General features: G+C 40.5%; 1 protein-coding gene across 2 annotated transcripts in view; it reads left to right on the top strand.

Annotated features, from left to right (window-relative positions):
* The first annotated feature begins 393 nt into the window (after positions 1-393).
* The window catches only part of WDR36 (WD repeat domain 36), a 33,408-nt gene continuing 15,012 nt past the window's right edge, over positions 394-18,789 (top strand). The window contains exons 1-13 of one of the 2 annotated variants that reach the window (XM_063320363.1): positions 394-639; positions 2,633-2,660; positions 5,527-5,627; positions 6,121-6,238; positions 7,133-7,265; positions 8,902-8,956; positions 9,797-9,929; positions 11,575-11,750; positions 12,335-12,455; positions 13,940-14,005; positions 14,967-15,050; positions 16,858-17,012; positions 18,159-18,273. In XM_063320363.1, coding sequence (XP_063176433.1) covers positions 5,571-5,627; positions 6,121-6,238; positions 7,133-7,265; positions 8,902-8,956; positions 9,797-9,929; positions 11,575-11,750; positions 12,335-12,455; positions 13,940-14,005; positions 14,967-15,050; positions 16,858-17,012; positions 18,159-18,273 — 1,213 coding nt within the window. In that variant the 5' untranslated portion in view covers positions 394-639; positions 2,633-2,660; positions 5,527-5,570. Of the gene's footprint in view, positions 640-1,355; positions 1,575-2,632; positions 2,661-5,526; positions 5,628-6,120; positions 6,239-7,132; positions 7,266-8,901; positions 8,957-9,796; positions 9,930-11,574; positions 11,751-12,334; positions 12,456-13,939; positions 14,006-14,966; positions 15,051-16,857; positions 17,013-18,158; positions 18,274-18,789 lie in introns of those variants that run through there. The other variant, XM_063320362.1, reaches the window with a different exon arrangement.

Below are 18,789 nucleotides of genomic sequence, written 5' to 3'. Positions count from 1 at the left end.
TTTTTCCCTCCAGGAGATACAACTCGATTTTCACACCTGCGAGGACGCGCCCTTCCCGCCGGCGGGCCCGCAGCAGTCCGAGGTTTGCTCGGGTGCACGCATCCCCCGGCGGCTAGGTGGCACTCCTTTCCATGAAAAAAAAAAAAAAAAAAAGGGGTCGGGTTGGGTGGGATGAGAAGGAGGGGTGGAATAAAGTGAAAAAAGGTGGAAAAAGAGGGACGGAAAAGGGAGGGAAAAGGGGGGAAGAGGGGAAAAGGGGCGAAGGGGGGAAAAGGGGGGAGGAAGGAAAAAACGGGAGGGAGAAAAAGGGGGGAAAGCGGGGAGAAGGGGGCGGGGATGGGGACCGAGCGGGGAGGAGGGATGGGTGGGCAAATTTTTCTTAAGGATGCGTGGGGAGGCGCTGAAGGGAAAGGGCGCTGATGTCTTCGGCGGGGCTGGGGTCGCGGCCCGTGGCCGGGACCGGGACCGGGACCGGGACCGGAGCCGTGACCGGCCCCCTGCCCGCAGGGTTCCCGGCGGGCGGGCCGGCTGCTGGAGTGCGTCCTGGAGCGGGCGCGGGGCTGCGGCCGGCGGCCATCGCACTGGCGCAGCACTCTCTCCGTCCTACAGCGGCACTGCCCCGGGTACCGGCCGCCAAAGGTGGGTGCGGGACCGGGGCTGGGGCCGAGTCCGGTGCCGGGGCGGCGGGGCAGCCCTGCTCTGCCGCGGGCAGCCCCGCCGCCACCGGCTAACGCGTGTGCGGTGGCAGGGTGCCGCCGCCGGGAAGGCGAGCCGTGGCCCGTGCGACGAGAGCAAGGCCCGGGAGCTGATGGCGGTGTGGAGGAGCTACATGAATTTGGGATAGGGGGCTTGCGGGGGGTGGCTTCCCCCAGCCCCCCCGCCCCGGACTTTGCTGAGTATTTATTGTCCGCCGTGCAGTCATCGCAAAGAAATCATCCTGCGGGTCGTCTGGCTTTTATATATATATATATATATATATAATTTATTTTAAAAAATACACCCCCAAAAAACCCCAATCAACCAACGAACACCTCCGGTGGGCCCCCACCGGGATGCGCCGCTGGAAACCGGTCCGCCGAGCGCTGCGCTACCCCCGCTGCGCGCCTCTGCGGCGGGGGCTGCCGGTTTGTGGGGAGGGGGGGTAAAAAAGAAGAATAAAAGGAAAAAAAACAAAAAACTGAGCAGTCGTGGCTGTGTGGTGGGTATTTGTAGAGGCGCCCGTGGGTGACGGTCCTCGGTCGCGGCGGGGGTCAGCCCGGCAGACGGCGGAACCGCGCGGCGGCGGCAGGGACCGCTTTCGGCGCCGGACGCCGGGCGGTGCGGTGGGGGGGAGGGAGGAGGAAGTGCCGTGCGCGTGAGCCGGAAGCGGGCGGGGACACACACGCGCGCACACACACACTCAGGCTTCCTGCCGGCGGGCGCGTGGGGCGGCGATGGCGCGGGACGGGTTGTTCGCCGGCTTCCGCGTGCTCGGCCGGTTCAGCGGGCCGGTCCCGCACGTCCTCCGCTACCACGGCCGCCACCGCCAGTTCTACTTGGCCGTGGCCGTCGGATGTAGCGTCCACACCTACAACGTGAGTACGCGGCCTTCCCCCGGCCTCCACCCCGCCGCCGGGCCGGCGTTGGGCCTCGTGGGCGCAGGGGCCGCCGCCTGCCCTCCGAACCCCCACCCTGTGGTGAGGCGGGATCCCGTGAGGAGGGCCGCGGCATCCCGGTGTCAAGGCCGTGGCGGGTGGCTGTGAGGGAAGAGTGAGGCCGGTGATTAAGGAGCCCCGGCGGGTGGGAGGGCAGCCCCGTCCGTCGGGCGGAGGAGCCGCCGGGTGCTGAAGCTTTCCCCCTGTTGGTAGATAAACCAAAACTCACCTGCAGGTTGGATGGCTGCGGCTTAGCCTCTGGGGACTACAGGGTTGGGGGGGGGGGGGGGGGGCGGAGGCGGAGTGTAATTCCTTAGATCGTATTAAAACTTCTCTTGTAGGGAAACAGGTGAGGGTAATCCAGTTCTGCAAGATGAAAACGTGTAATATTGTCCCACTTTTTGCTCTATGATAAAAGCATTTTCAGCACATAGAAACATTTACAAAGCAGAACTGCATCAAGTGATTATAGTGAACAGCAGAGTGCTGCTAGCATAGATCTTCCTGTGCCTTTATGGTAGTCTTTCAGTGTTGACTGCTGTCAATCTTTTCCGCAGACTTTGAACTAAATTAGTAATGATCATCGCTGGGTAAAGAGGACTGTACCTGAAGCAAATTCTGTGTGAACGGAGATAAGATTGTGTGGTTGTAGTGGGAATCATGTGGTGTGAATGTGGGTGATGTGAAAACAAATTTGCTCTGCAAGGTGTCTAAACAGGTGCTTAGCTTTCTGTACATTAGGGTGGAGTATATCAAGAAGCACAACTCTGTCTTGCTGAATGATTTTCTTTTGGCAAATACATTGTCCCATTCCTTTTTGACCTGCTATCTGTGGATTTTGCTGTAGATATTGTTGTAAACTAAAAAGAATAAGTTTTCTGTCTTGTGAGGCATGCAGATTCCTTATCTAGGTTGGTTCCTAGAATTTTGAATTTCTGTTTATATCAAGTTCATTGCAACCAGTCACTAAAAATGCCTTTTTAACATTTTCATTGCAGGTGAATAAGCTTGGTCTTGTTGCTGTGAGTAAGTATGCACAGATTGTTCCCTCCTGTTTGTTTGGGTTTTTTTTAACACATCTGACATCTGCACTTTATTCTCAACTCAAAAATGGAAAATTAATTCTGTGTACTAATATTTGCACTGAAATACGTTGAAAGGAGTCTCGGAAATATCAGGTATAAGTTTGGAAATAAGACAGCTGTTGCAACTGTAATTTAATTCTCTTGGGGATATAGCTTATGAAACTCCCATTCTTGTCATCTTGTTCTTCCAAGAGCACCCCAAGGCCTTAAGGAGTGAGTGGTGAATAAAGCTGTTAATTCCAGATGCCTGGTTTGTTGTTTTTGGGGTTACTAGAAGGCAGTGTTATAGGAGGAAAATATTACAGGAACAGAGTAGGTGAGGATGGGACTAAAAGTCTTCAGGGAGTGTTAAAAATCGGCTGGACTGCTGGATACAAAGGGTGTGAATCAATGGCTTGACATCCAGTTGGCAGTTGGTAACAAAGCGTAGTGCCCTAGATGTCAACAGCAGGGCCCATGTTCATCACTTTTACCAACAAGCCTGGGTGATGAGGCAGTGTGCAGTCTTAATAAAATCTGCAGAATATGTTAGGAGGAGTAGCAGCTGACAACCAGAATGGCAGAGCATCAGTCTGCGGAGGTGTTACGAAACGCTAGGCCTGGGCCAACAGAAACCTCGCCAAGTTCAGTGAGGGCAAGTGCAAAATCCTGCACCTGGGACAGAACAAGCCAGGAACTGATGGGCTGCGTGGCATCCTGCTAAAAAGGAGCCGGGACTGTGCTGGTGCCAGGTTGAACGTGGACCAACAATGCAGTAACTGTGAGTGAAGCAAGCCGTGTACTGAGCTACGTTAGGAACGCGGCCAGCAGATCAGGGAACGCTGTTATTCTCCTGTACTTCATGCCGGTGAGGACTGCGATACCCAGTTAGTGTGGTTCATCCCCTCCCACCCCTTCCCTTTTTATTTCAGGGGGGGATGCTGAGGAACTGTTGAGTGTCAAGGGCCTACAGTATGAGAAGAAACATTGAAGTAAATGGATTTGTGTAGTCTTGCAAAGGGAAGAATGCAGGGTGACCTGAAGGCAGCATCGTACTTGAAGAGCAGTTACAAAGATGGCAGAGCTGAATTTGTGGTAGACAGAGTAAGAAGGGGCAGCAGCAACAGATTGCAGCTTGAGAGGGTCACAGTGGGAGTTAGGGAAAATGGCCCTGACTAAGAGGTAACTGTAGTAAAGTGTAGAGCTTGAGCAAGCTCCTTCCCCAGAAGCTTTTGAGACTCAGCTGGGCATAGCTGCAGTTAACCCGATCTAGTACTGGTGATGATTCAGCTTTGGGAAGAGCTGGGTGGGAGGTTGAACTAGATGATTTCCAAAGGTCCCTTGTAACTGACATTTAGATGATTCAGTGAGATGCACACAGTCTTGAAAAGTATTTTACTTCTGTATACCACAAAGTTTTTACACACAACTCATAAAGCAAAATATTTGTCATTAACAGAGCACTTGTAAACTTGGGAATAGCTGTCACACAACTAGGACTAGATTTAGAAGATCAGCGGTGAATAGTTGCAGCTGTAAACCCATTGATGTAACTTCTGTTTTCAGCTTACAAAATCATAAAAACATGGCATATTCTGTGAAATCCTTTTCCGTGGGCTACATATTTTTAGTGATGTCATCATTTAAGCTTTTTGAGAAACTGAGATGCTTACATATAAACTTGCGATTGATGAACGATGTGCAGTGTTGTTGGTTTATTGATGTGATGGGGTTAGTGCTTTGAACTTTTTAATTGGGGTGTGCCTCAAACACTGTCTTGGCCTAAGCAGACTTGCATAGAGGTCATGCGGAGAACGAGGTATCTGTAACCTGATTGTGGGCCTAAGTCACTTCAGGGGCTCTATGGGAAGATGTCTAATGTGTTCAAACAAATCAAACCTCTCATAAAGTGCAACCTCTTTTAATTTCTTAGTTTAGTTCTTCCCGTTGAAGCTGTGCTGCCATACAGCAAAGAGTACAGGATTCCTTGTGTCTGATAGTAATTCATAATACAAAGCAACACTAGAGAAGGCTGCTGTGTGATCATGTAAGTTTGTATCACAGGCGCACTCTCACAGTGACAGATTTTTGATCTGGTGTTTCTCTGTACAATCTTTAAGCGCTGTCATTTGCATTTTTATATTTTCGTAGATAGTATTTTTCTCTGGAGTGTTTTTTTCAGCTTTCCACCATTTGGGACCACACCAGGAGCTTCTAATTGTGATCTGGAGCTTTGGTTCTCTTACCGTTTGGGGTAGTAAAGCAGCAGATCACAATAGTAGATACTCTTTCTGCACCAGTCACAAGGTGGGGAGTGAGGTGTATTGTTAGAACAGTAAATTCTTGGTGTCTTCAGGTGTAATTAGAAAATGGGTGCAGGAGTGGGTCACTAGCTTCCAGGTCTGCAGAATGGCTTAACCTAATAGGCGTTGCTAATGCTGAGACTTTGATTTATCATCTGTGTTTCCAGTCCAGTGGGCTGTGGGGCTCTCATTGTCTGCAGAAGTGTTATCTTGGGATAACTTCTTTATAAGCCCTCACAAAGCTAACGTGTGCCTTTACTTATAGTGACAATTCAGTAATTTATTATTAAGTGTTTTTCAAAAGAACCGTCTTGTGATCAATCAATCTGATGTTACTTATGTTGTTGTTACGGGTGTGATATTATTTATGGTAGTATTTGCATTCATCTGAAATGAGTGCATTTCTCTAAGAAATTCAACAGGAGAGCTTTCTTGGTGGGTCACCACGCTAAAAAAGTACTCTGTCGGGCTTACTCTTGTTATGAGCCTGAAACTGGTTAAACTTTTCTTCTGTTTGATTAACAGGTAATGCGTTGCCACAAGACATTACATGTTTGGCAGCAGATCGCATGTTGATATTTGCTTCATACGACAATATTCTCCATGCTTTTGCCAGGAACAAAGAGGTTTTTATCAGTTTACTTACTGCCTAGTAGTACAAACCAGTTCTGTAGTGTTTGTGTTTTCAAGACAGTTAATTTTCTGTGAACATTTATTTCCATAGATGTTTAATAACTTCAATTTTAGGGAAACAAAAACTGGAAGGAGGAATAAAAAGCTTAAAATAGGGGAATGTAAGAGCAAATTCTGTAATGGCTGACCTGTGTTTTATGTATTAATTATAATAATTAAGTAGTTACTTAAAGATAAAAAAATAGTTAATTCACATAAATGAATTTAAATGAAACTAAATAATTAAAAATATTTAGTTAAAATGTTTTTGCCAACATTTTTAAATATTGGGGAAAATTGTGTATCTTCCACTTAAAGTTGTGTGGCCTTTCCCTGTATTTTATTTAAACTTGTTGCTGACGTGTTGAGCTGTCCTTGGGTGTTATGTTAACATGATATGCCACCTGAACAGCTTATATTGAAAACACTTCTATTTTGAAATTATAGGTGGTTCATACCTATGAAGGTCACAAGGCAAGGATACACCTTCTGCTGCCTTTTGGTGATCATGTCATCTCTGTGGATGTTGATAATGTTCTTATTGTTTGGAATATACAGTCAGAAGGTGAGAGACACTTTATTTTATTTTTTTATTGCTTTATGGGATAGCAGTGTTAACATTCAGTAATTTAAAAAAAGGGTTTTTTTAAATGTGTGTTCAGAAGTAGTTTATTCTTTAAAAAGAAAAAATCATTAAATGGTAGTGCTACGTAAATGGTGATCTGAAGTCCTAATCCTGCAGTAATTTTTCATGAATGGATCCTGCTCCACATGCGGAGACCCAGTAAGGTTACAGATAGGTGTAAAGAGAGATGCTTTTACAGAAATTCCATTTTAGTGTTTACCATTCTGGTAAAGACTGTGGTACAGCAGTTTTGGCACCATCTCTGACATCCTGTAGTTCCTTGATACTTACCAGTCTGGGTACGAATAAATTCTTATGAATAATCTTTTGATTGTGTCGACATCTTCTCATGCCATTGTAAAGTGCCTTATGAAATCCTGCCTCAGTGCCCTGAATTTTTTTCTTTAGAAAGTATTCTCATTGGTATGACCAATGTCATTCCCTGGATGCTGGATCTCAAAAGTGGCTACATTCAGGCTTTAGAGATTTGAAGTTGCTATAACAAACAAAAGGCATGCTAATCAGATGAGGTGTTTTGCTCAGGCAGGAGCAGGAATCCTTCAGAAAGATAGAAATCACTACAGTTTTGCCAGCATTGTTGTTGTGCTAGGTATGCTTATAGGGAAAAAAATATACCTTCAAGCCAACAGATGTTATAACGCAGACAAGTTTAGCCTGTACTGTTACACATTAACTAATCCTTTAATGCAAGAAATACCCATTATGGGATTTGTACAGAGTAAACATCAGTTCTGCCTTTACATTTGCGAAAGGATGATGAGCCTGCAGATTTGTAGGGGTAGCCACACTAACATTGTTTCTTACTTTTTGCAGAGCAGTATCTTCAAGTGGATTTTGATAAGGCCACTTTTGCAGTTTCTGCAGTTCTGCATCCCAGCACCTATTTGAATAAAATTCTCCTTGGGAGTGAACAAGGGAGCTTGCAACTATGGAATATAAAATCCAAGTAAGATTCTTAATAACTCGGTTATACTTAATGCTCCAAGTAGTTTCATAAGCAATTTCATATGCAACAAATAATACTTTTCAGTACAGTAGGTTTTGAACATGGAATCTTTTACTGACTCCTTTGGCAAAAGTTTTCAGTTGGTCTGTCTCCAGGAACAAAGAATGTTGCTGCTCCCTGAATGCTGATGCCTTTCAAGTTGCGTGTTGTTTACTCTCCCTGCAAAGTGTCAGGAATTGTTCAGGAATGTTTTTTATAATTACGTTGTTATTTTTATTATTTCTTGGAATCCCATAGGATTCCCATGAAAATAATTAATAGTAAATGCATGTTGAGGCCCTCTGCCTCCCTTCTTCCAAGCTAAGTTTTTTGGTTGTTGTGGAAGTGCTGGCAGGTAGTGTGGAGGTAATTACTAGCGTTTGATCCTTCTACTCAAATAAGAGATGTGTAGACATGTAGTTGTCTCTGAGCATGTCCCAGTAGAGCACCACCTATAATGGTATTTCATGCCTACCATGATCAGCCACTTTTCTAGCTCATAGAAGTTACAGCTACAGTGAACTTCCGTGCATGTTAATGTACCTACTGCAAATAGGTGTTAGCTCAGCTTGCATAGATCAGTGTTTTATTCTTGTAACTACTGTATAATTTCAGTCATGTCACTGCTAATTTTTTTGTTTCATATGCTAAAGTTTTGGATATGCCGTATATGGTATATAAATCAGGACGTAGGAATAACCTAAAAATACAGAAAAAGTAAGGGTCTCTACTCATAGTACTCTTATGTCTCTTTGATGCCTCTTGCAGCATCTGAGATGCAATACATCCTAGATGGCAAAAAGTCTTCCTTAGTTTCTCTTTTAATGTGTAAAAACTTATGGACTGTTACTGCTCTTTCAGCAATGTTGCTGTGTTAAGCAGTATGTTTGTTCCCTAAGTGGATTATTTTGTAGATAGGTATGGGCACAATTAGACAAGAGAATTGGAAGAAGTGAGGGAAAAGTTTAATGGTCTCTGGCAAGAGAGGAAAGTGAGAGGTGGTAACACATGGCTGCCAGCAGTCTGTGGTGAAGGAATAGCTTTTTATTCATGTCTGTTCTTAAATATGGTCTTCATAATTGCACCCTTAATAAGTACTGCATGATTGCCTTGTCACTGACAGTCCTGCTTCACATTTTGGCTGTTACTATTTGTGAAGGAAACAAGATGGGCTGTGCTTGTAATATGCATTAGGGTCTTCATGTAGGGAAGTTACTCTGCAATTGAAGGATTTTTATTAGAAGTTAGACCAAGAATGGCTTTTTATGTTAGTGTGAAGAGCTCTGAAGAGTTGCGTTCAGAGCAGAAATGTATGGGGAGCAGCTGGTGTAGAAGGAGTCTTCCTCCCTATTCATGCTGTGGAATTATGTCACCTTTGCAGTATTAATGCACAACACTAACTTCTTCATAAAAATGAACCATAAGTTTTATTCCTAACCTAACTTATTAGTGTCACGGGGTTTTTTCCCTTATAACTAATTTAGAAGGATGGAAAGCCAGTGTACTTTTCTGTGTAAGTGCCTATAAAGCATCCATTTGATTGTGGAAAATCCTCAAGGGTTGATTGATTTATGGTTTTTGTTTGTTTGTTTTCCAGCAAACTCTTATACTCGTTTCCAGGATGGCACTCAGCGGTCACAACTCTTGAACAAGTTAGTATTTTCGTTATCTTATTTTCTTATATAACTGGTCAAGAATAACAGGCAAAATATTGCTTAAAATTACATCAATAAAGATGATGTGTATTCTCTCAAGTAATTTTAATAACCCTCTCTTGGGCATTTTAGACATTGAAGGGAGGTAGACTTGAAGGCTTCTTTGTCTACCCTTCCCTCTAGTCCTAGTTCTGTTGCATTTAGCATCTTAGCTGGTTTGTGTTCATCATGTCTGTAGTTTTATTCACTGAACGATATAATGAATTCACAGAAACAGTTCATTTGCAAGATGCATGTGTATCGTGTAACTTCTGTTACACTGGTAGCTTTTTGCAAAATCTATTTTGCTTTGGAGGTTAATAAAACGTAGATTTTTCTGATTCGATAAAAGATTTTGTAATTGTATTTGCTGTATTTGTGTAGATATAAAAATTAATTAAAAGTTCTTGGTAGCATTGATGACAGCTTTGAAAATGGTCTACAGTTGTCCTAGATAAAATTTGTAAATATCGGGGTGTGTGGCAGGGTGTATAATGGTTTACCAGAACTACTGAAAACTTAGTGAGGTGTTTTTTTAAAGGAGTTCCAGCTTCTGGAAGCAGAATGATTTAATCCAATGGAGACTAAGCACAAAATCTTGCATCTTTCATTTTTTGTTTAGATTAATCAGATGTTCAGTCATGTGTTTGGTATTATAGACCAAAGATTTCATGCAAGATGCCTTATTTGTTTCTTTAGTATTTTTCCTGGTCTTAGATACATTGTCTTGTACGTATTGGTTTTAGTAGTGTAGCAACAAGCTTTTCTTTATTCAGTTGCTGTTCAATTATCTTGCAGGCTCCAGCAGTGGATGTTGTTGCAGTTGGTCTTGTGTCTGGTCATATCATTGTACATAATATTAAGTTTGATGAAACTCTGATGAAGTTTCAACAAGACTGGGGTCCCATCACAGCAATATCTTTTCGTACAGGTAAGTCTTAGAATTCTTAGTGAAAATACGTATAAAATCACTAACGCTAAGTGGAAGGTAGGAAAGTATGTTTTGATAAGTCGTTTGAGAATCAAAATTCGGGCTGAGAGTTTTTGTCTTCAAAGGCTGCAGATAATCTAGAAAAGTTACCAGTAAATAAGGGAGATCATGCATCTTCATCATACTGGCTGTTTTATTGCATTTTCCTGTGTACTGACTCAGTGCACAGGAAGTGTGACGTACAGTACTCCTTTTGCAAAGAAAAGTTAGACAATTTATATTTACAATGTGCCAAGAGCTAACACAGTACACAGTTATCAGAGTTAATGCAGAGTAATCAGTATGTTATAGTGCTAGTATCCAGAACAAATTTAGCGTGTTAATAGTTGACTGTTACAGGGGAACACTATTTATATTCAGAGCTTTTTTTTTCTCTAACAAGCATGTAATGATTACTAAAGCTAGTTACTTTAATGTTCATCCTGCCTAGGATACTGTTGATACTGAATCTAGTATCTCATTTGAATAGCCAAACTTGCAAATCTTAATATAGATTGATGCAGACCCTATTGAGGAAGAATGCTACTGGAGAGACTTGGTGGAAAGACTTGTGAGAAGTCGAAAGAGCGCCTTTTTGTGTCAGCTGTTTAAGTCAAAATGATAATAAAGTGAAATAACTTTCATTGCCTGCTTGAATGCGTGGCTTTCAGACATTCTCTCATCTCTCTCTCTTTCTGTCTTTATAGTTAGAAAATTTAGTGTAAATGTAACCTGGCTGTTTTGATCTCATTTACTTAATTCAGCCTTTGAGCAAAGTGGTCTTTAAATTAAAATGAACTTGGCAAATTACCATATCTGTGAAGCTGTACTGAAAAAGAAAACCCTAGCCCTGTCTGGTTTAGTTATCTATGATATGTGTAATTGCAAACTGGAAGCTGACTTTTTCTTTTGTTGTAGCGAAAAGATTAATTACCAATTATGCAGGATATTCGGTGGAATTTTATCTTACTATAATAAGTTTTAAAACTTACCATATTATTTGTAGGATGTTATTAGAAGTTAGTGTGATGCATTTATCTCCTTAATATTAGACAGGATAGAGCAAATAGAACAAAATCAGAAATTCTGTGAATTGAGGTTTAAGTATTGGTTAGGATGATTGAATAAACACGTAATCAACTTCTGGAATTTATTTTTGCAAGTTGCTTGGCCAAAAATTTAAGAGGATTTAAAAAAATGACTGATAACTTCTAGAGTGGTGATACATCAGCTATAACATCCTGAAGTGTGAAGCCTAATAAGTTTGGGGAAGAATCTGGAGTATAGAGTAACTTTTGAAAATGGTACAGGTACAATATCTCTTGCGCTTTGAAGCAAAACCTCTAGTGTCAGATGTAGATACATTTGTTACGATCTGATACGAAAAAAATCCTGGTTTTTTATTGTCTGAATTTTGTTCCTTTTCTATTTGAAATACTAGAATATATCAGTTAAAAAATACCCTATTTTTAGAATCAGCTTGAGAATATTTTTTTCTTGTGATTGCAGCCTTTTCTTGCATCAATTTTAAGAAGTGAGAAGTCAGTAAAGATGAACTGAATGTCAATGTGCAAACCTTCTGAACTTTTTTTTGTCTTTGGAGCAGATGGGCACCCAGTAATGGCAGCTGGTAGCCCAATTGGACACATTGCTTTGTGGGATCTAGAAGAGAAGAAAGTACTGTGTCAGATGCAAGATGCCCATTCCACAGCAATAGCTGGTATGTCATTTGTCCCTGGAGAGCCACTGCTTATTACTAATGGAGCTGATAACGCTATACGGGTAAGTTACAATAGCCACTGCTATCTGCTCTTATGTTTTTTGTTTTTCCTCTTGTAGTCCTCCCAGTTGTAAATGTTTAGTTGATTGAAGTAGCAGTTCTCAAATGAAACAAATACAACAAATTTCAAGTTCATGATGTTGCTGGCTCTGAGTTAATCTGTAGTGAGGCAGTTTAAGGATTTGCTGCCGTGGTGTCATTGCTTCATGTGTCATTTCATGGTAGCCTTGAAGACCAAAGCTTTGTATCCACTTTTGCAGAATCACACTTTGTATCCTCGTGCACTCTCTTAAATCTTGATGTATATTTATAATGTTCTGGATCATGAGCAGTTTCTCTTGATAAAAGTCCCTTGTGCTGTGTGTCCTGCGATGCCATTAGCCTTTGGTGGAGGGGCGGAATGAACAGTGGGAAACAATCAGCTGCTGTGGTGGAAACTTCCAGGGTTTTAGGATCAAGGATGAAAGCCAATGCATGTAGTTTGCTGCACGAACTCCCAGCTGAGCCTGTTTCACTGCCAAGAGCTGTAATTATTGGCAGAGCAATGTTTATCATTTTCATTTTTCTGCTTTTTCTTGGGAGGCAGGTGTGGATTTTTGATGGACCTGGTGGTACAGGACGTGTTCTGAGAAGTCGTATGGGACATAGTGCACCACCAACAAAGATCAGATACCATGGGCAAAATGGAGAGCAAATTCTTAGTGCAGGTATGAAATTCTCATTCTTCAGTCTGGTTTCCTGCTGTGGTAAAGAAAGCGTGCAGAGCTAAATGTCTTTATTTTATTAATACAGTAGATTATATTTCCTGTGTTACGTATGTGTATTTATGAAGCATAGTAAGTGATAGGGTAGTCAGTATAATTTAGTACTGTATTAAACTGTTTTACAGTTTCCCTAGAGGAACATGTGTCAGTGAGTAGGCTGAAAAGTCGTTACAGGCAGAAGAGCTTAGGAGCTGCTTTTGTCATCCTTATTTATATGTTTGATGAATAAAAATTGTTTCATTATCTCCTAAGGAGCTATCAGCTGGTCAAAATGAAAACCTGTAACAACTAGGGAAATTCTGTTGTGACAGAGAAAAAATAAGCAGCATAATGCATTTAGTAGCTTAGAGGAGCCAATCCACTTTTTCCACTAGTTTGAGCAAGCTTTGTGAGTTACAACGTCTTTTTAAGTAGTTAAAGCTCAGTTGTATCTGTAGCGTATATTCCCAAGGTCACTTTTTACCAAGATACTAATCTAAAAGTGTAAAATGCTTAAGTGACTACCCTTCCTTAAAGACTTGCATATTTAGAAGTCTATCAATTAGGAAATTAAGTACTAGATCAGAACATTTTGTGGCCCAGAACACTTCAGTAATGGAATAATGGAGACTCTTCACCTCATCTTTAATTACTCTGCAGTAATGAAATTGTCTACATGGGTAATGTTTGAAAACATCACACTACATTTTGATGAATGTTACACCCAATATGGCACAGCAGTACACTGTGATAAACCCACCTGTGCTGAAATCTCTTGCTGGTCTTCCAACTGGCAACTTGGATTTAAGTAACTAATTACTTGACAGTAATTCAGCTCACACCAGATGAACCACAGTAACAACCAGGAGTTGCTTAACAAATCCTCATGTTTGCTTTTGCAGTTTACTGCTTTGTTAACTGTACTGAAACGTATGGAGAGGGCACAGAGGCAACCACTAAAGTGGCCTAGAAAAAATGTTTTGTGGTTCTTTGGATTTTTAAAAATCATGTCAATGCCTTTAATTTTACATGTGTTATGCAGTTTCATTTTCTTTTTGTTTCTGCCTTGCCCATGTCTCCCCTACAAAGCTGTCTCATAGAATGGTTAGAGTTGGAAAGGAACTTAAAGATCATCTAGTTCCAACCGCCCTGCCATGGGCAGGGACACCTCCCACTAGACCAGGCTGCTCAAAGCCCCATCCAGCCTGGCCTTCAACACTTCCAGGGAGGGTGCCTCAAGAATTTCTCTGGGCAACCTGCGCCAGTGCCTCACCAGCCTCATAGTGATTTTTTTTTTTTTTTTCTTGGATCAGAATTTTTAGTAAATGCTTTATTTATGGTGCTTGAGGTTTCTTAGTGCTAATCTTCTGCTTTTCTTGCTCAGATAGCTTATAAGTAAACAGAAGTTGATCTTTGCCTTTCACTGCTCTCTGCTAATATTTTGTCAGGTCAAGATGGAACATTGCAGTCTTTTTCAACAGTGCATGAAAAGTTCAATAAAAGTTTAGGACGTGGTAAGTATTTCAATGAAAGTACAAATATTGGTGGAAAAAAGCCCTGAAAAGCATTTATGTAAACAGGAGCTAAAACATTAGGTAGGCCTTATTTTCACTTTCAACTGTTGTATGAAAACTATTCACCTCAGCTGTTCTGTAAACTCAGTCCTTCCTGATGTATATAAAGTGTACTGTCAGATTTGTTTGTACGTAAGAAACATAATTTCTCTAGCCTAGCAGTGTGTGTTATTTTGCCATGGGAAACTTTGGGTATGATTTTTGTATTACAAATGTGTAAAGCAGTAGCTGACATTTGAGCATAGGTAATTACAACTTTTTACCCCACTTCCCTTTATTTGGTTGACTAAATCATTAGTTTATTTGTATTTCTTGACTTTAGTTCCTTTGATTTAATGTACAGTTTAATTTAAAAAACAAATCTTCCACGCAATGCTGTGGTTAAGGGACAGTTCAGAGAGCAAGAATCAGAAAGACTAAGATAATCCTTATTTTTAAATATCTATATCTATAAATTGATAGATATGTATTTAGATAGATTTGAATAGACCAACATAGGTTAATTGATTATATATATCCTTTGGGCATAAATTTGAAATTCCTGACTCTTTGGTTATTGAAAGAGTGTTGTGTATTACTTATGTAGCCATGTCTGTATGACCATGGTTTTAGCTGTAATGGGGCGACCTCTGCCTCAGGATGTCAGCACAAGGTCTTGGAACAAATGGGTTTAGTAGTACAACTGTACTGGCTAGAGATTTGCTCAGCATCACATGAATTTTTACAGAAACTCTATATATAATATTCTTAGCTCTTTTAACCCTAGGTAACAGCAATGCTGTGTTAACGTAAACCAAATTTTTCTAAGTTTAATAGGAACTTTACATTTAGTAAACAATCCTTTTAAAAGCATTCTCAGATTTAGCCATGAGATTGAGACACTTAACTTCTTTTTTTTAAGGTTCGATTAACAAAAAGAAATCGAAAAAGAAAGGTCTTAAGCTTGATACGATGGCACTTCCACCAATTACAGTCTTTGCTTCAGGTAAGTAGTCTTTGAGATACGTTACAGAACTCATCAGGTTTTCCTTTTAACGCTTGAGACACTACTGTTTTGAAAGCCCATGCTGTATCAAGATGAGATCATTGAGATTCTGTGGCCCTTCATGAGCTGTTGAGTGACAGCTGAAAATTATATTTCACCTGGTAAACTTTTCTATTATTTCAAAAAAGAGCATTTCATTTCAAACGTCTTTAACTGGCTTTTGGCTTTAAAATCTCCATCATGGGAGCCAGAATCTTCTGGATAATAATACATATTATCCCAGTCTGGAGAACCAGCAATTAGCAGGGATGAATATCTTTTGTCAGCTAAGGAAATCTTGGTTATAGTGGTGGATTTTGATTCCCCATTTCCTTTATTTGAGTCACTTTTCAAAGTCAAATTTCAATTACTCTGTTAATTTGTAATTCAGTATGCAAACAGCGAACCTACCTTTTTGAAGCAGAATTGCGATTATCTTTGCTTCATCAAAATGTGTTTCTTTAAATTAATGACCTTTTCTTCAGACTTTAAATCGGTTTTGTCTGAAGTGTAGCTATTCTTTTGCCTCCTGAGGATGGTTGATTGTTTCATTTGTTGAAAGGTTTGAGTTAACAATTTTATGTAGCCATTTTGACTATTTATATCTGCAGACTTCAGTGATAGAGACCATCTGTACATACTTGTCGCAAATGTGTGTGTATATACATATAGATGCATTTTTTAAATTAATATTAGACCTGCCTGATTGAATTAAGGTAGAACTACCTTAAGTATGTTTTGTGACAGAAGAAAATGTTTATTTAAGTACATTTTAATTAGAGTTGTTTCATTTTTGCTATATTGTCCTTGTTTGTGAAGTGAACCGGTTTGTTATCTAGTTGTTTTATTCTTTGAAGTTCTATAAATACCTAATTTCGTGCTCTCAAATTTTTTTGATGTGTAAATTCCAGGGGGAAAAAAGTAGACTTGCTCATTATTTACATCCCTGCATATCATATTTTTCCTGCAAAGTTTGGATACTGAGCTTTTGAGGAACGATTTTCCTGCAAATGCAGAAAAGTCTTTTGCTATGTGAAGCGGACTTAGCTCTTAAACCCTGCTTTAAGTTGTTAAACTAGTGGCTGCTGCTGCTTCAGCAGCTGAAGAAACAGTTAAGAGACTCAGCTGGAAATGTGTACAGATTGAGCAGTATCATAGAATCATAGGGTTGGAAGGGACCTCTGGAGATCATCTAGTCCAACCCCCCTGCCAGAGCAGGGTCACCTAGAGCAGGTTACACGAGGAACGCTTCCAGGCAGGTTTTGAATGTCTCCAGAGATGGAGAGACCACCACCTCTGGGCAGCCTGTTCCAGTGCTCTGCCGCCCTCAAAGTAAAGAAGTTCCTCCTCATGTTTAGGTGGAACTTCCTGTGCTCAAGTTTGTGCCCATTACCTCTTGTCCTGTCCCCGGGCACCATTGAAAAGATCCTGTCCCCTTAAACCATTTAAGTTTAAATATGCTTTTCAAACTGCATATACTCAAATATACAAAGACACACACACACACATATATGTATATATACACATATATGTATATAACATACCAAAAAAGTGCTTGTGGTTTTGGTGGCATTTCAGTTACGCTATCAAATGCACAACGGTTTGCCAGGTGTTTTTTCTGAATGGTAGGTTTTTGAGTGTCCAACAAGAACACTAAATATGAACTGTTCTGCCTAAAGGTATTTCAAAGTACTCTTTCTTATGAAATCAGAAGAGCTTATTTGATTTTACAATGATGTTTCTAAAAGGATTATGTGTTACATTGCAGAAATAGCACATCAGAGTGACTGGGATGGTATTGTTGCCTGCCATCAAGGGTATATAACCTGTACAACCTGGAACTATCAGAAAACTTCCATGGGAGCTCATAAACTGAGGCCAGAAGAATTTGGCAAACATAAGCCTATTGATATATATGCAACAGTAAGTTTATTTAAGATAATGTTTCTTTACCCTTACAGTATATGCTATTTGGATTTCTGTTTGTACAGAAGCAATGTTTAGAATGCAAAAGCACTATCTAGACGTGTTTTAGATGCTTTGCAAAGTGCTTTCTGCCAGCTCAGTGTGTCCACGTAGCTGTTCTGTAATGTATATGGTCTTAAGAAAAATGCTGCCTATGCATTTTTTCCTTAAACATCCAGGTTAAGCACAGATTTTATTTTCTGATTCACATAGGTAGTTGGTGTTTCCTTTAATCTGTCATAATGATCTAGAGTTGACTATATGCTTGTGATGATAAACTTGCTGTGTGAATGCAAATTGTGGAAGATACTTCCTTTTGGCAATACAGAAAAATGCATTTCCAAATTGCAGCCAGGATATTCCCTCTAAAATGCTTTACCACTTGATCTGGACACAGTGAAAGTCTAACGCTCGATGAAAGAGGTAGAAATGTTTCCTGAGGCTTATGAGCTTGCAAGACAAGTAGCTACCATGGCATACTTCATGTGCTAGGCATTAATACTACTACTGTATCTTGTGATACATCGTTTTTCTGACCTTATGCTTAGTAAAGTGGTAGATGAGATCAGTTCAGTTGTAAAGGTGGCTTTAAGTACTACATTCTTTGGATTTAATCTTTCCCAATGCATCTAGATCTTTGTTTTCTCTACTATTTAAAGTCTGTGTGAACTTACCCTGTTTTAGGGTGCTGTTGCCAATACGGGCATTGAAAGAGGCGTGCAGTTGGCATGCTTGGACTTTTGTTAGGGATTAAACTTGTGGATGTCTTGATTATATAAGTTAGTCATTTAGGTTACAGTGTTGATATTATTAGATATGAAATCTGATGGATATCACCAAGTCAGTATTTCATTATGCTTCATAAGCATGCAGTGCCATATTTGTTATTTGTTGATTACTTGCTTATTTTAAGAGCTCCTTCCTCTACTTTTTTCAGGTGTAAACTGTTGTTTGTTCTGTGCAGTTTTCCTTGAAGAAGTTTAATAAAAACACACTGGTATTTTGTATTCCTGATACGTTATATATCTTCTAACAACTTTGCTAATTAGATATACACTTAAAAATTGTTTTCATAGATATTTGTGGTTTTTTTCCCCTTGAAAGGCAGTTGACATCACCTCATGTGGGAACTTTGCTGTAGTTGGGCTGTCAACTGGACAGGTAGATGTGTATAACATGCAGTCTGGTATTCACAGAGGGTGTTACGGCAAAGAAAGAGGTAAGAATTGCTACACTTTTAAAATACTGACTCTTAACAGAACAGTGACAAACTGGTGTTCTGTCATTTAACATAGCTTCTGAGTTGAATTTGGGAATGTCTTCAGTTTCTCTAATTACCCTATATTGTCCCATCTTGTATTGTAATCAGAAGTAATTTGAAACATACTCTGAAGGACAGGATCCCTGCTAGTTTTAACAGCTCCGATGTTAGCATATGTTTGGTTTTAATTAACACAAAATTGTCAGTTACCAAAATGGTTAGCACTAAAATGAGATCCTCTGGCCTCAGCTCTTTCTGAGATAATCACATTTCCAGTACTTAGCTTTATGTTATAGGGTTTTATCTCTGAGATAAATTTGGCCATCTGTTTTGTGCTCTCTGCTTAAAACTGAAAGAATACTTTACATGCATGGGAAATTGAAATCCTAAGCAAGTCCAGTTCTTTGCGTATGCTATTATTTTCAATAACCCAGCTGCAAACTTAAGTCTTAATGTAAGTGTCAATGTTCAGAC

The sequence above is a fragment of the Chroicocephalus ridibundus genome, chromosome Z (assembly GCF_963924245.1).
Source record: "Chroicocephalus ridibundus chromosome Z, bChrRid1.1, whole genome shotgun sequence".
In the NCBI taxonomy this organism is placed as follows: Eukaryota; Metazoa; Chordata; class Aves; order Charadriiformes; family Laridae; genus Chroicocephalus; species Chroicocephalus ridibundus.
The sequence above is the reverse complement of the archived record's forward strand: the minus strand, read 5'-3'. Positions and strand labels throughout refer to the sequence as shown.